At 63.9% G+C, this 15785-nt stretch overlaps 1 protein-coding gene across 4 annotated transcripts; it reads left to right on the forward strand.

Annotated features, from left to right (window-relative positions):
• The first annotated feature begins 251 nt into the window (after positions 1-251).
• On the forward strand, positions 252-15429 carry PER1 (period circadian regulator 1). 4 transcript variants are annotated; one of them, XM_081805759.1, is made up of 23 exons: positions 252-338; positions 5715-6136; positions 6253-6351; positions 6448-6602; positions 6696-6817; positions 6911-7112; positions 7246-7297; positions 7434-7576; positions 8253-8331; positions 8411-8517; positions 8690-8843; positions 8932-9040; positions 9125-9256; positions 9460-9565; positions 9668-9839; positions 9927-10054; positions 10235-10411; positions 10964-11206; positions 12127-12737; positions 13169-13355; positions 13558-13747; positions 14028-14178; positions 14570-15429. In XM_081805759.1, the coding sequence occupies exons 2-23, from the start codon at positions 5862-5864 to the stop codon at positions 14837-14839; spliced, it is 3864 nt and encodes a 1287-aa protein (XP_081661885.1). In that variant the 5' UTR covers positions 252-338; positions 5715-5861; the 3' UTR covers positions 14840-15429. The 4 variants fall into 4 exon arrangements, with proteins under 4 accessions (XP_081661885.1, XP_006738267.2, XP_030889316.2 ...); XM_006738204.3 differs by lacking the exon at positions 252-338 and adding an exon at positions 4098-4220; XM_081805760.1 differs by lacking the exon at positions 252-338 and adding an exon at positions 4191-4329.
• The last annotated feature ends 356 nt before the right edge of the window (positions 15430-15785 follow it).

Genomic DNA, 15785 nt, shown 5'->3' on the forward strand with positions numbered 1-15785 from the left:
GAGGCTCGTGCCACAGCCAATAAGAACCTCCGAAGTGGGTGGGGGCGTGACTTTCGGCCAGACTCCCAATCAACGCGCCGGGGCGGCCCCTCTCGCACGTGGAGCTGTCACTGCGGGTGGGCAGACTGACCAATGAGAAGATGACGGCGGCCGCCGGCGCCAATGGCGGCGGCGCGGGGGCCGGGCGGCCGCACGCGGCAAGGGGCATGGGTCGGGGCCCCCGGGCCAATAAGCTTGAGGGGCGTGGCCGCGCGGCGGGTGGGCGGGCCTGGAGGAGCTTGTCCGGGCGCCGCGGTCCCGCTGGGGAAGAAGCTGTGGCCCGTGCGTGCGCGCCGAAGGTGAGTGTTCGCGGGTGGGCGGAGACCGGCGGAAACCCGTGTGCGCTTCTCCGGAGTGGTGTGTCCTGTCCCAGGCGGTGTTAATGGAGTGGGGCGGGGGGATCGTGCCAATGCAAGATCGCCGCGGTGGGAGCTTTGAGGGTCGTGGGAAATGGGACCCAGAGGGACGAGGGCGGGAGTCTCCGACATCTGACAGATTCCTCGCTGCCCTAGGTGCCTGGACCCCCACCCCCCTGTTTGGCCCAGGAGTCCTGGGAGGGTGGGGCTTGGAAGTCGTCAGCTCCCCGAGGGAGCTGAGACCCCTGCTCCCGGGGCGGTGTGGGGACGCGGTCCCTGAGAGTGGGTGGGGGACATTCCAGTGCTTGGCTACTGTTTGGGTAGGCTCCTTAAGCACTTAAAAGATTCAGGTGTTCTGAGGCTGGAGGGAGGCCCTGATAGGGCAGGTGGGAGGGTACGAAAGGGTTGACATGGTGATTCGAGAAAGGGTGGTGAGATGATGTGTGTGACCCTGAGCCCGTCGCATCATGGCTCTGGATGTCTCTCTCGGGTGTAAAGGGGAGGGGTTGAGCCTCGGAGCCATCCCTGGGAGTAAAGGTGGAGTAGCCACTGTCCTGAGAGGGACCGAAGGGTTGTGCGGACTGTCTGTGCACGTGTCTTCCTGAGCCCCTGGACGCCAGAAGGCACCAACCTCTCGGTAGAGCTCTGCTCTCTGTACAGACACCCAGGCCTGTGGCAAAGTGACCGGGGGTACGGTGAAGAGTGAGCAGGTGGGGCCCCTAGGAAGCCCCCGGGGCTGGTGGCTGCTGGGGTGATCTCAAGGACTTTGTGAGCGTGTGAAGACTGGGGCTGAGATGATTCGGGGCGAGCGTGTGGGGAGTGCAGACTGGACGTCAGAGACCAGGCCCAGGGAGAGGAGGGGCTGGATGGATCTGTGTTCCGGGCACCAAACTTAGAATGGGCTGGATATTTGAGAGGCGCCCATCCTCCAGTGCTGGGAATCACCGCACAGGTGCCCGCCCGAACGGTAAGACGCCGGAATGACAAGCCATGATCAGCGCTCAGATTTGAACCCTGGGCTCCACTTGTTAAGAGCCAAGAACACATTGTGAGGCAAATGTAGTGACTTCTGAGCCTTCGTTGGTTCTGTGGAATTGGGGTAATACCCATCTCCCAGGGTTGTTCTGGGGATTAAATAAGATAATATATATATATGTGGTGCTTAGCGCAATGCCTGGGTTATGGTTTAATGTTTTTTGTTTTGTTTTGCTTTTAGCTAAAAAAAAAAAAAAGTGGCTATAGGATCTCAAAACAACAGTGACAGGAGTGCTGTGGTCGGGAACTAGTCTCACATTCTCAAGTGTTTCTGCAAGTTTCGGTGACTCCCTCCTCATTTCCCTCTTCCTGGGCCTTCTGGTCGTCAGGCACCAGCCCAAAACCTCATTCCACCCTTTCATTCCTCTCCCAGGATCCAGGCCCCGGGCTGTGCCACTTGCTCTGTCCCAGTTCGATTTCCTCGTCCTACACCCATTCTTCTCCCTGCCCCTCCTCCATCTCTCTGCTGCCATAGTAACAGGAGATTCCAGCTCTGAGGGGGCCTCTGGGAAGGAGCAAAGGTGCGTGTTCTCTCGCAGAACCTGGGCCTCCAGCGTCCCCGCCCCAGCTCTTTGGGATTGGGCCAGCAGATGTGTACAGTTTGGGAGAAGGGGGAAGCCAGTGCCAGGAGCTGCAGGAGCAAGCCGAGGGGAGGGCGGATGCGAATCTGGAGAAGAGAGCCAGGCGCGGTGGCGGGGGACCCCTTCCTCCTAATCCTCTCTCCAGGAATCCCTGGCTTTAGGACAGGACGGCTGTCTTTGGTTGGGGGAGGCGCCCAGTCTGGGTGCATGTCCTGGGCCACCAGCCAAGAGTACATGATGTTCCCAAGTGCGCTGGTCGCCGCCCTCTCCGGCTGGCCGCCTCCCAAACCGCTGCCTCTCCAGCCTCCCTGTCCCACATTCCCCGGCTGCCTTGCTCCGCCCTCTTCCTCCGCTTTGACGTCACCGCTCCCTCCCGCCCCCTCGCCTCCATTGACGGCAGCAGGGCCTGGTTACTGTGGGGACTGTGAGGCAGGAGGACAGCCGGGGCCTTGAGAGCAGGTGGGCGCTGCAGGAGCGCTCGACCCCTTTGTCTATGCAAAGCACAGACCTAGAGGTGGGGGGTGAGAGAGCACGGACTGCCTGTGTCCGCGGAGATCACACCTAGACCCCAGAGGAGAACCCGGGAGGAAGAAAAACCCTGTTTCCAGAGGAGAGGGGTCTGAAAATGAGACAAGGGAGGGGGCCACAGTCTATGAGTTGGGGGGCCATTTCCAAGGAGATGAGACTGAGAATCCAGGCTCCTGAATCCTTTGTTTCCTGTGTTTTCTTGCTTTGGTTTTTTTCTGGGTTATTTTATGACATCCCTGTGCCCCAGCTTTTCCACAGATCCCTCCCCCCGGGCCCCTCCACGGGGAACACCATTGTTAAGGAAAGCTTAGGCCACGTGACAGTGAGGGAGTGCACCCACAGCTGATTATGTCAGCATCAGCTTGGAGGCCTCTTCACTCGCCACCCACGTTATCGGGGAGCCCTGAGAGAAACTGCTCACAGCCCTCTTAGATGGAGGGGTCTGTGTCACTGCAGTTCCCCCCCAGCTCAGCCGGGCACTGTATTTCCCCCAATTAGGACTCAGGGTTCTGCTCCCCTCCCCTTTACAATAAGTATAATTTCCAGCACCTTCTCCATGGCTGAGGCCCCTTCCCCTCCCTTATCTATCCTTGTTAACAACAAAATCACCGTATTTACTGATCACCCACGGTGTGTCAGGTTCTGTCCTGGGGACTGAGAAATGCAGTGAGGTGACAGATGAGGTCCTCGGCTTTCTCTTGTCCTAGGGCTGGGGATCTGAAGCCCTTGCCACCCCACCTGTCTCTCCAGGGTCCCAGTTGGTCTCTTCCCTCAGCCACCCCCTAGGTTCCCCCTGTAGTCCTGGCTTCCTGGCCCCCACTTTTGGGGCGGCCCTAAGTGTGGGTGGCCGCATCTTCAGGAGCGAAGCAGCGCTAGTCACCGCGTAGGCTGCCCGGAGACATTTTCTCTGATTGGGTACAGAAGCACCTAGCATTGTTTCCCTTCACAGCCCTTATTGGCCCTGGCTGCCCCTTCTGTTGTCTGCATCCTCCCCTGCACTCCACCCCCTGTCACGCGGGGATCCTCAATTGCCATCGTCCTGGCTGTCCACAGGATTTGAAGTGTTAGAGGAAGGGGCTGGATAAAATGGCTTTATTGTGATGACAAGGCTGGGGCGAGGAACCCAGGAGAGGCCAGGCTGGGTTTCTTTGTGTGTCCCCGTCCTCCCAAGGGACCAGCCATCTCATCCAACCTGGCCCACCCCCCAAGGGTCAGCATTCCTTTCCCCCACCTGGGGCAAGGCCAAGGTGTTCTGTTCTGTAGGGCTGACGGTCCGGGAAGTAGACCTCTCTTAAGCACCTACCGTGGCCCCGGCATTTTGCCCGAAGAAGGGCAGCTTATCTCCCCTCTCCGCCCTCCCATTATTCACTGTGCAAGGCGTCCTGCGCCCGTTGGCTGCGTGGTGGTGTCTGGGGCCCTTCAGCCCAGCGCCAGCACCCAGGTCCACGTGCGCCCGTGTGTGTGACACAGCCCTGACCTCAGTAGGGGCCAGTAGCCAATCAGGGGCCGGCCCGGGATCCCCCAGCCAATCGGGGGCGGGGCCTGCGGCTCCGCCGGCAGGAGGCCAATGAGGGGCAGTGCCTGGCATTATGCAACCCGCCTCCTGGCCCCGCGAAGCTTCCACTCGGCTGAGGGCTGCAACGGCGGCGGGCCGGCGGCCGGAGGGCGCTCGCGCGGCCAGGTAGGCATCTCCAGGGCCACCCGGGGACCGGTCTCCCGCCCCAAGTCGGACCGCCGCCACTTCCAGCCTGAGGCGCCGCTCTGGGCCCTGGCGCTCTGACGGCACACCGGTAATCCGCCTTCCTTGCCGCTGTCCACCCCCGCTCTGCCGTCGGGAACGTAGGTGTTGCTCGCAACCCTGCACCCGCTGTCCGCACTCCTGATCCGCTTACCTTACCTCCAGCCTTGACCTCTCCTCCCAGCTCCCCCGGCCCAACGCCCGACCCTCGGCAGGCAGGCCCCCGCCGCCTTTCTTGTCACTCGGGGGTCCCTGGTTTTGCCCCGGCACCAGGACCCCTTCGGGCTTTCCGCGCTCCCCGCGCTCCCCCCTCCAGTGCCTGGCCCCGCGCCGGCCGTGATGTAAGCCTGGTTCAGGCTGGAACATCCCGTTCCCGGCGCTAGTTCCTGCTGTTGCCACAGCCTTCCTTTTTCTACTGGCGCTCAGAAAATGCTCCGGGGGTTGGGCGGGGGGGTGTGTGTGGTTGGACGAGGAGTAGGGGAAGAACTATCCGCTGGCGGTTGTGTGTCCCTTGCTCACAGCTGAGTGTGTCCGCTTCGGATGGGGGTGGGGTGGGATCTAGAAAAGTAGAGGACTGAGGAAAGAGGATTCCCGAGTCTCTGACAATGGCAGGTGCCGCCTTGGCACCTGGGGGTCGGGAGAGGGTGCAGGGGCCGGAGAAGGACAGGCTGTGTCGTCTTGACCAGAATGACTGGGATCCAGGCGAGCGCCAGGCTGGGGAGCTTTTGCGCGGAGGGCGGTGGCGGTTGTGTTTTGCCCCGGGGAGCGAGGCCAGCCCCTGGAAACCCGATGGGTCGCCCTTCTTCATACGGCCACCGGGCCCTCCAGGGCCGGAGGGTGTATTAGAGGTGGGCGACCCGCGGCCGCGCCCGCTGGTGTGGGAGTGGGTCGATCCTCGGCTCCGTCGGGAAATGGGGGAGGGGTCGCCCTTCCCGGCCTCCTGTGGTCCCTCCAGCAACCGCTGAGCTCAGCTGCTGACGTCGGTTTCCCTGGCGACCGCGGCGGCGGCGGAAGCGCGTGGTGGGGCCGCGCATGTGCAGCGGGGGTGGCACCGCCCCCGGATAAAATTAGCCTGAAGGCTTAAATATAGGCGGTGCCGGGCATACCCCCTGCTCCGCGGCCTTGGAGTCCCGGGCGGATTGGGGGCCTGGTGGGAATTTGGGGATGGGAAGCGCCCGGGCTCTGGTTCTCGTCTGCTCAGTCTCTGTTTTCCCAGGCCACGCTGGCAGGGGACGTGGAGGAAGGGCCAAGAGAGGCCCCTTCCCACCTGCAGCCCCTCTCCCGGGATAGGAAACAGAACTTGCCCAGGCTCGCTGTGGGAAGCCTGGGTCCTAGGGGCGTGGGGTCAGACGGGGAGGTCTGAGTGCAGCCGGCCGGTGCTGTAAAGTTAACAGCTCACCCTTCTCCAAGCCCTCCTTCTTTGGTCTCCCCGTCCAGGTACTGCCCGTGATCGAACTTCTCAATCCTCAAAGGCTTGAATCTCCCACCTCACTCCCCCAAACCAGGGCGCCCGGCCCCCTGTGTGCCCCCGTGGTGGCCTCTCCGCCGTCCGTGTTTTCCTCCTGCCCTCCCCATGGCTCAGACATGAGTGGCCCTCTAGAAGGGGCTGATGGGGGAGGGGACCCCGGGCCGGGGGAAACCTTTTGCCCGGGAGGAGCCCCATCCCCTGGGCCTCCGCAGCGCCGGTCTTGCCCTGGCCCCAGCCTGGCTGATGACACAGATGCCAACAGCAATGGGTCCAGCGGCAATGAATCTAATGGGCCCGAGTCCCGCGGCGCATCTCAGAGGAGCTCACACAGCTCTTCTTCCGGCAATGGCAAGGACTCAGCCCTGCTGGAGACCACTGAGAGCAGCAAGAGGTGCGTATGGATGTGTGGTGCAGGGTCCGGGAGTAGTCTTGGGAGCAGGCTGAGCTACAGGACAGGCCCATGCTGCTGGCCGCTTTCTCATCTTGGGCCCGTTGCTTCTCCCCTAGCACGAACTCTCAGAGTCCGTCCCCACCCAGCAGTTCCATTGCCTACAGCCTCCTGAGTGCCAGCTCCGAACAGGACAACCCGTCTACCAGTGGCTGCAGGTTCGTGGGGTTGAGGGCCAGAGGACAAGGCTGGGGGGCCTGGGCCACGATCTGGGGCTCATGGCTCTACCCCCTCCCTCCCTGTGGGCCCTGCAGCAGCGAACAGTCAGCCCGGGCGAGGACCCAGAAGGAGCTCATGACGGCTCTGCGGGAGCTCAAGCTTCGGCTGCCGCCCGAGCGCCGGGGCAAGGGCCGCTCTGGGACCCTGGCCACGCTCCAGTACGCTCTGGCCTGTGTCAAGCAGGTGCAGGGTGAGTGGTGCTTCCGGGGGCGGCCCGGCCGGTCCTGGGCTGCGGCGGTGGGGCAGGCTCCTCCGCAGGCGCCTCACCGCCTTCACCCTGCAGCCAACCAGGAGTACTACCAGCAGTGGAGCCTGGAGGAGGGCGAGCCTTGTGCCATGGACATGTCCACCTACACCCTGGAGGAGCTGGAGCACATCACGTCCGAGTATACGCTGCGCAACCAGGTCAGCCGCAGCCCGGCCTCCTGGTCCCGAGGCAGCCCCGCCCCCCACGCGCACGGCTCCCGATTCGACTTTTGTCCCCGCTTTCCCGCCTAGGATACCTTCTCCGTGGCTGTCTCCTTCCTGACAGGCCGCATCGTCTACATTTCGGAGCAGGCGGGTGTCCTCCTCCGCTGCAAACGGGATGTGTTCCGGGGGGCCCGCTTCTCAGAGCTCCTGGCTCCCCAGGATGTGGGCGTCTTCTATGGTTCCACTGCCCCGTCTCGCCTGCCCACCTGGGGCGCTGGGACCTCAGCAGGTGAGGTCCCCAAGCAGTCCCCGGAAGCTGCCGCTGTGAGGGACCAGGGGACCCCAGCTTTTCCTCGCCAGGTTCTTTTTAGCCCAGGGTGGGGTGGGGGGGCTGTTCTTAGTGCCTTTCTGGTCTGTTCTAGGTTCAGGCCTCAAGGACTTCACCCAGGAGAAGTCTGTCTTCTGCCGTATCAGGTAGGTGGGGGAAGTGGGAGCAGACCCCCTCCTACCTTCCACTCTCCTGCCTCTTTGCTGTGTGGGTTGTGACCTTGAGGTGCAGGGTGGGTGGCTCTCTACCCAGTCACTAATGCCTCTTCCTCTCCCTTGCTAGAGGAGGTCCTGACCGGGATTCAGGGCCTCGGTACCAGCCATTCCGCCTCACGCCATACGTGACCAAGATCCGGGTCTCAGATGGGGCCCCGGCACAGCCATGCTGCCTGCTCATCGCAGAGCGCATCCACTCGGGTTACGAAGGTGTGTAGGCATCGGGCCTGGCCTGGCAGGCGGTAGGAGGAAGGGTGATTTCTCTAGGCTAGGGGAGAGGCAGGATGAGAGTCTGGGAGGCATATCTCAGCCCTTAAGAATTTTGGAACAGAGAAGGTATGGTAAGGATGAAGGTTTGAGGGGCGCCTGGGTGGCTCAGTCATTAAGCGTCTGCCTTTGGCTCAGGTCATGATCCCAGGGTCCTGGGATCGAGCCCCACATCGAGCCCCACATCGGGCTCTCTGCTCGGCGGGAAGCCTGCTTCTCCCTCTCCCACTCCCCCTGCTTGTGTTCCCTCTCTCGCTGTGTCTCTCTTTGTCAAATAAATACATAAAATCTTTAAAAAAAGAACAAAACAAAAAAGGATGAAGGTTTGAGCCCATTTTTAGAGGGAGTAGTGGATAAACACCCTGAACTAGGAGTGGGGAAAGGAGACTGCTTTGATTCTCAGTTTCATGCTTGCTGTGGGGTAGGAGAATGGTCCAGACCATCTCTGTAGGTTAGACGGCCCTGGGCAGAGCCGTGGGGAGGATTGCCAGCCCACTTGGGCCCAAGATGGTGTGTGAGGGGGGGTGGGCAGAGAAGCTGGACCATTCTGGATAAAACCCAATGGCCAAAAAAAACCCTCCAAAAACAAAAAACCAATGGCCACACTTGCTGTGCTCAGCTCCCCGGATCCCCCCCGACAAGAGGATCTTCACCACTCGGCACACACCCAGCTGCCTCTTCCAGGATGTGGACGAAAGGTGAGCTCAGGACCTGGAGGAAAAATGGGGGTGGCTGGGGCCGAGGCCTTGGCTACTCTGATGCCACCTCCCTTTTCAGGGCCGCCCCGCTGCTGGGCTACCTCCCCCAGGACCTCCTGGGGGCCCCAGTGCTCCTGTTCCTGCATCCTGAGGACCGACCCCTCATGCTGGCCATCCACAAGAAGAGTGAGTCCTCTTTTTCCTGCTCTCCCTTCCTGGCTGTCCGTGGGGCTTCTCCATGGCTGTGCTTGTGGTCGTACCTCTCGGGGCCTTGGTCTCTTGGGTCCTCAGGGCGTGGCCCTCTGCTTTCCCCGGCTCTCCCTCCTGCTGACCCCCCCCTCGTTTCCCACTCCCTCAGTCCTGCAGCTGGCGGGCCAGCCCTTTGACCACTCCCCTATCCGCTTCTGTGCCCGGAATGGCGAGTATGTCACCATGGACACCAGCTGGGCCGGCTTCGTGCATCCTTGGAGCCGCAAGGTGGCCTTTGTCTTGGGCCGCCACAAAGTCCGCACGTAAGTGGGCCTTGCCCCAGAGCTGGCCGTGTGGGCTGGGTCTGTGCGGCAGGGGGCGGGTCTCAGCTTCCCCTTCCCCACCCCGCAGGGCACCCCTGAACGAGGATGTATTCACCCCACCGGCCCCCAGCCCAGCTCTGTCTCTGGACTCGGACATCCAGGAACTCTCGGAGCAGATCCACCGGCTGCTGTTACAGGTGACTGTGGAGGGGTGGGGCTTGGCGAGGAGGCAGGGCTGGGAGCAGGGCTGAGACACCTAACCCCTTCTCCTCCTGCCTCAGCCCGTGCACAGCCCCAGTCCCACGGGGCTCTGTGGAGTGGGCGCCGTCGCTTCCCCGGGCCCTCTCCTCAGCCCTGGCTCCTCCAGTGACAGCAACGGGGGTGATGCCGAGGGGCCTGGGCCTCCTGCGCCGGTGAGTGTTCGTCTTCCGCTTCGCCCCCCTAGGCCGGCATTCCCCTGGTGCTGTCAGAATCAGCTTGGGCAGGTGCCTTTTCCTTCTCCTCCCGCTCTCGCTGTGCCCTGCACCCCTGCCCGCTGAGCACCTGTCATTGCTCTGCGCCCTGGGCCTCTGACACTGGTCACACGCCCCCAGTGCTGGCCTGCTCTGTCCCACAGGTGACGTTCCAGCAGATCTGTAAGGACGTGCATCTGGTGAAGCATCAGGGGCAGCAGGTTTTCATTGAGTCCCGCGCCCGGCCTCCACCCCGGCCCCGCCTCCCTGGTCAGTGGGTGAGGGTGCGGGTGAGGAATGAGACCTGGGGGCCCCATGACTTTCGCCCCAACCCAGAGGAGTTCGTCTCTTCCTTTTCTCTCCTTGGCCCAGCTACAGGCACATTCAAGGCCAAGACCCTTTCCTGCCAGTCCCCAGACCCAGAACTGGAAGTGGTCCCTGCTCCCGTCCAGGCCCCACTCACCCTGACCCCGGATGAGGCTGAGAGGAAAGAAGCTTCCAGTTGTTCCTACCAGCAGATCAACTGCCTGGACAGCATCCTCAGGTAAGGCCACCGGGGAGCCGTCTCCCACTTGGGCCCGGCCCCACCCCACCCCAGGCCCTGCCCTCATGTCCTCTGGTCCCCCGCCAGGTACCTGGAGAGCTGCAACATCCCCAGCACGACCAAGCGGAAGTGTGCCTCTTCCTCCTGCACCACATCCTCGGCCTCGGACGAGGACAAGCAGAGGACGGGTCCGGTCCCTTTGGGGGCCAAGAAAGGTAAAGACCCGGCGGGTCCCGTCCTGGCCCACTGGCCCCGTCTCCACACTTCTGCCTTTGGGGCCCCCACCTTACTCTGCCCTGTTCCCCTCCAGGCCTTCTGATTTGCAGACTCCTGGCAGGCCCCCCCCTCCCCCCCAGGGACCTCCCGGTGGTAACTGGCGCTGTCTCTCCGCACAGATCCATCGGTGGTGCTGCGTGGGGAGGGGGCCGGCCCTCAGAAGGAGCCAGTGGTGGCAGGCACCCTGAGCCCGCTCGCCCTGGCCAATAAGGCAGAGAGCGTGGTGTCCGTCACCAGCCAGTGTAGCTTCAGCTCTACCATCGTCCATGTGGGAGACAAGAAGCCCCCGGAGTCGGGTACGGGCGCGCAGTGAGGGGGTTCCACTCGGTGCCGCAGCCACCGCTCCCTCCCCCTGCCTTTTCCTTCCCTCTGGCCCTTCGGGGAGAGAAAGAGGCCCCCATCCTAGCTCGGGGCTGTTGCCTCTTGCTGTCCATCCCTCCAGCCTCTGGCGCCTTGTTTTTCCTGTTCTTCCTGTCAGCAGGCACACAGAGCCTGGGGTGGGGAGGGGTTCAAGCCCCAGGTGCGGATCACAGAGTGTCGGAAAAACCCCGCAAAGGGGCTTTGGGCATTGTCCTGGAGAGTGTGTGAGGGGAGGGCGACGACTGAGCTTGCCTTCCCAGGACAGTCCTAGGGGGTCATCCTGGGGTACTGTCGCTGGAGGGGACTCAGTATCCTCTCTCACCCGGGGGATGGGAAGAGGGCCCAGAACCAGGTCTCAGCGGGGAGGAGGCCCGGAGATGCACCCGGGGCCCAGGCTGGGCTGCTGGAGGGGCAGGGTGTGGTGTGGCTGTGGGAACCCCTGAGGGGATCCCAATGACCCCCCCCACCCCCTGTCTCCCCTTTCTCAGACATCATCATGATGGAGGACCTGCCTGGCCTGGCTCCAGGCCCAGCCGCCAGCCCAGCCCCCAGCCCCACGGTAGCCCCCGACCCTGCCCCAGACGCCTACCGCCCGGTGGGCCTGACCAAGGCCGTGCTGTCCCTGCACACACAGAAGGAGGAGCAGGCCTTCCTCAGCCGCTTCCGAGACCTCAGCCGACTGCGGGCGCTCGACGGCTCCTCCCCGGCCCCCCTGGCCCCTGGCGAGCGAGGTAGCCACCCGGGACATCCCTGAGCTTTGTCCTCTGCCCAGGCCAGGACCAGACTGTCCGGGGAGGGGGGTGGGGGCAGGGGGTGCTTGAGGGAGAGGTTCCTGCTGCAGGGACCCAGGCTGGGGCGGCCTCCACCACCAGGGCCGTGCGTAGGGACAGGCCCCTGGCTAGACTCTCCCCAGTAGGCCAGGGTTCCGGGCTGCAGCCAGAGGAGGGCAGCCTGGGGGGCTGGCACTGAGACAGGCAGGCGGAGGTGCTCGGTTCCAGGTAAGCTGTTTGAAGCCCAGCTTGGGGGCCGGGGCTCAAGTACGGCTGCTTCCGACCGAGGTGTCGCCGGTTAAGAGACCCGTATAGACTCCTGGCCGAACAGGGGCCAGGCGAGCCGGGACAACTCCCGCTGGGGTCGGGGCTTCAAGGGCAGGATGTCCGCCCTCCAGGTGCCTGAGAGAGGCTCCCTGCAGGACGCAGGACTCAGGACTCAGGACTGGGCTCTCCCACCCACCTCGTCGCTCGATCTAGGCCGAGCGCGGCCTCGACCTGCAGGAGGAGCGCCCAGGCTGTGGGAGTCTGGTGGAGGGACCGGAGCCGCCTGCCCGCTCGTCCTCGGACCCACCCTGCTTCCTCCCATCGGCCACTGTGCCCCGCCTTCTGTGCGCCCCCAGCTCCGCCCCATTTGTAACTTTACCTGTCCTGGCTCCTTGTGCAATAAACCCCCCTGGCCCTGCCTCCTGTGATTCTTCCCTGAAGGTTCTCTCTCCTCCTAAGAGGCCCCCCTTGATCTGGGCAGCCTGGAGGCCCAGTTCTCTCCGGGGCCTTCTCCTGCCCTGCCCTGGGTCATAGTGGCAGGGCAGCGTGGGGGGCGGGGCAGGGACGCTCACCCCCAGGTTGAGGCCCTCGCTAACCCTCGTCTCTCCCCACAGGCTGCCACCATGGCCCCGCACCCCCCAGTCGCCGACACCACTGCCGATCCAAAGCCAAGCGCTCCCGCCACCACCAGACCCCCCGGGCCGAAGCCCCCTGCTATGGCTCCCACCCATCGCCTGTGTCACCCTCGGCCCCCTGGCCCCCCCCACCAGCCACTAGTCCCTTCCCAGCTGTGGTCCAGTCCTACCCTCTCCCAATGTTCTCCCCGCGAGGAGGCCCGCAGCCTCTCCCCTCTGCCCCCACAGCTGGGCCCCCTGCAGCTTTCCCTGCCCCGCTGGTGACCCCCATGGTAGCCTTGGTGCTCCCTAACTATCTGTTCCCCGCCCCACCCAGCTATTCCTATGGGGTAGCCCAGACCCCCGCCGAAGGGCCTCCTACCCCCGCCTCCCACTCCCCTTCTCCGTCCCTGCCCCCGCCGCCCCCCAGCCCTCCCCACGGGCCGGACTCTTCGCTCTTCAACTCGAGATGCAGCTCCCCGCTCCAGCTGAATCTGCTGCAGCTTGAGGAGCCCCCCCGTGTTGAAGGGGGTGCTGTTGCAGGGGGCACTGGGATCAGTGCTGGGCCCCCGCCTCCCAGTGAGGAGGCCGCTGAGCCAGAGGCCAGATTGGTGAGCACGGATCCCCTGCATCCTCTTAGCAGCCCCCACACAGCCCCCCCTTCCCCTTGCTGCTCTTCCTGCTCACGCTCCTCCCCGCCCCGTGCCCTCCAGAAGATGGTGTCGTGGGGTGGGGGGGCCCCAGCTGAGTTTCTGAATGAGGCAGAAACCCGCCGCCTCATCCGCGGAGTGGGGACAATCCTGTCTGTCTGACAGGTGGGGAGGACACATCCCCAGAACTTCGGGGGGCGCATCGGCCTCCTGGGACGGGCCTGGCGTCCCACCCCTCCTCTCCTCCCCTCTCTTGTCCCGGCCCCCACTGTCGTGGAGTGGGGACAGAGACCACTGGGGTTAGGTGGGTCCCCCCAGCCAGTGGAAGCAGTTGACACGAAGCCTGGCTGTTGATCCCTTAATCCCGCCCTGTTCCCCTTGCCCCCCCACAGGTGGAGGTGACAGAGTCCTCCAACCAGGACGCGCTGTCGGGCTCCAGTGACCTGCTGGAGTTGCTGCTACAGGAGGACTCTCGGTCCGGCACGGGCTCCGCCGCCTCAGGCTCCCTAGGCTCCGGCCTGGGCTCTGGGTCCGGTTCAGGCTCCCATGAGGGAGGCAGCACTTCAGCCAGCATCACACGTGAGTGCCCCCCACCCCCGGGCCCCCCAGGGTACCACCCTGACGGGGCACGTTGGGAGGCCAGCCCCCCCTCCCTGCCCCCCGCCCTTAGCTGAGCAGCCTGGGCCCAGTGGGCTGCAGACATGGCCTTGAGGGAGGGCGTGGGAGGCCCTGGGGGGGGCAGTGGCCTGACTCTGGGGCCCCCCTGCCCCCTGCTTCGCAGGCAGCAGTCAGAGCAGCCACACGAGCAAGTACTTCGGCAGCATCGACTCTTCGGAGGCCGAAGCCGGGGCTGCCCAGGCCGGGGCTGAGCCCGGGGACCAGGTCATTAAGTACGTGCTCCAGGATCCCATCTGGCTGCTCATGGCCAATGCCGACCAGCGCGTCATGATGACCTACCAGGTGCCGTCCAGGTGAGCAGGTTCGGAGGCCCCCGCTGCCCCCCCGTCGGAGGGAGGTGTGCTGGTCCACCCGCACTTCCCACCGAGCTTGGGGTTTTCTTTTCGGGGTGGGGGGGCTGGCTCTGCCCTGGCACAGCCAGGCTGGGCACAAGCTTTCCTGGTCTCGGAAGCCCCGAACGCCCAGAGCCCTGGTTGAGAGGAGGAGCGGGAGGCCGTGGGTGGGGAGGACAGTAGCCGCTGGGCTCTGGCCCCGGCTCCCAGCCTCTGCCGTCGGAACCCCTTCCCCGGGCAGGGACATGGCCTCTGTGCTGAAGCAGGACCGGGAGCGGCTCCGGGTCATGCAGAAGCAGCAGCCTCGGTTCTCAGAGGACCAGCGCAGGGAACTGGGTGCCGTGCATTCCTGGGTCCGGAAGGGTCAGCTGCCTCGGGCCCTCGATGTGATGGTGAGAGACCGGGCCTCTGGGCCCCGAGGGAGAAGAGAGGATCGGGGCGGGGGGGAGCGGATCCCCTCCTTGTCCTCGGGTGGCTCATTCTGAAGGATGATGGTTGCACAGTTTGCTGGTGGGCTGGACAGCATTTAACCCCACGAGTCTTTGTAGACGCCTTCTGGGCGGATCCTCTGTGACGGACATTGGGACCGTGTCCCAGTGGGGTCTAGATACAGGGTACGGTACACTTTCCAATCTCGTTGGCCCGCGTGCATCTGTGACGAGTCTTTCTTTGGGAGGATATTTTGGGAAGTTATCCTGGGGGGTGGGGGGAGACACAAGGGGAGCGGGGGTGGCAGGGTAGCAGGGAGAACCTCGCCCCACTCGTCCCCTTTCTCCCTCCAAGGCGTGTGTGGATTGCGGTAGTAGCACCCAAGACCCCGGCCACCCGGATGACCCCCTCTTCTCGGAACTGGATGGACTGGGACTGGAGCCTATGGAGGAGGGCGGAGGCGAGGGTGGGGGCGGGGGTGCTGAAGGTGAGGGCGGAGAAGAGGCCCAGGCTCAAGCTGGGACCAAGGTCTCCAGCTCTCAGGACCTGGCCATGGAGGAGGAGGAACAAGGTGGGAGCTCACCCAGTCCAGCCTTAGCCACAACAGAAAATGGCACCAGCTAGACCACGTTTGGGGGCCCCCTCCGGCAGTGCATGAGAAGCTTCCTTCTCCCGTGTTCCACCTCTCAGAACTCAGATGTGGCTGGACCAACCAATAGGAAACTGCCCCAGCTTCTCCCGCGTAGGGGGCGGGACCCCCATCAGCAGCCCAGGATCCAGGGGCTGCCTCCTGCTTCTGAGGGTAGAGACGGGGCGGGGGGATTCGTCAGCCCAGCCCAGAGAAGCCGCGTCTCCCACCTCTGGTGAGGAGCTCTTCCTTCCCTCGGACAAGGTTGCTGACAAGCTGCTCAAGTGGTCTCTCCAAGTCCCGGCTCAGCCCGAGTCCCGGTCCCTGAGGGTTGGGGCTGCACTTATTTATTGGGGGAGACAGCCCCTTCTCCTACCTCCTCCCTAGAGGGGAGGGAGAGGGCCAGCGGTCCAAACCCCTAGCTGCTCCGGGGTGGGGGAGGTTGGTGGACCATGGAGTCCCTGGTGCTGCCCCTCAGGTGGGACCCAGGTGTTCTCAGCTGTACCCTCTACCGATGGCATATGTGTTTTTGATATTGTGTCTGTTGTTATTTTTTAATACAAAGAGAAAAAAAAAAACAAAAACACCCAGGACTTTGTGTTGGTTGGGGGTAGGGAGCTCGTTGTGGGGAGGTGTGGCCCCGCTTCCAGGGAGGCTGTAGTGAGCGTGAGGACCACTCCCCTGGCGCCCCCCAGCCGTCTGCTCCGCACACCCTTTCCGGCGGAAGGGCCTTGCCGGGCCCGTAAAATCTCCACCTACCTCGGACGGGGGGGCCCTGTCACCTGGCGTCAGCGGGGTGTGTCGTGAGAAGCAGGGCGGGGGGCGGCCGGAGAGCCGGCCCAGCCTGCGGGGGCCCCGAAGCCGGTGAGGGTGTTCAGCTGCTCCGTCACCGTGTCCCCACGCAGGAGAGGGCCCAGTCCAGGGGGGCTGCGGGACGTGAGG

This window comes from Leptonychotes weddellii, chromosome 15 (genome assembly GCF_054177405.1).
Source record: "Leptonychotes weddellii isolate Sample4059 chromosome 15, ASM5417740v2, whole genome shotgun sequence".
NCBI classification, from domain to species: domain Eukaryota; kingdom Metazoa; phylum Chordata; class Mammalia; order Carnivora; family Phocidae; genus Leptonychotes; species Leptonychotes weddellii.

What these genes read in the sequence shown, in the direction of transcription:
- PER1 (XM_006738204.3), top strand. Translation starts at nt 4,107, where the DNA reads ATGAGGGGCAGTGCCTGGCATTATGCAACCCGCCTCCTGGCCCCGCGA. An exon ending in ACCACTGAGAGCAGCAAGAG is followed by an intron (nt 6,137 to 6,252) that starts GTGCGTATGGAT and finishes CTTCTCCCCTAG; the next exon opens with CACGAACTCTCAGAGTCCGT. An exon ending in TGCCTGGACAGCATCCTCAG is followed by an intron (nt 9,840 to 9,926) that starts GTAAGGCCACCG and finishes GTCCCCCGCCAG; the next exon opens with GTACCTGGAGAGCTGCAACA.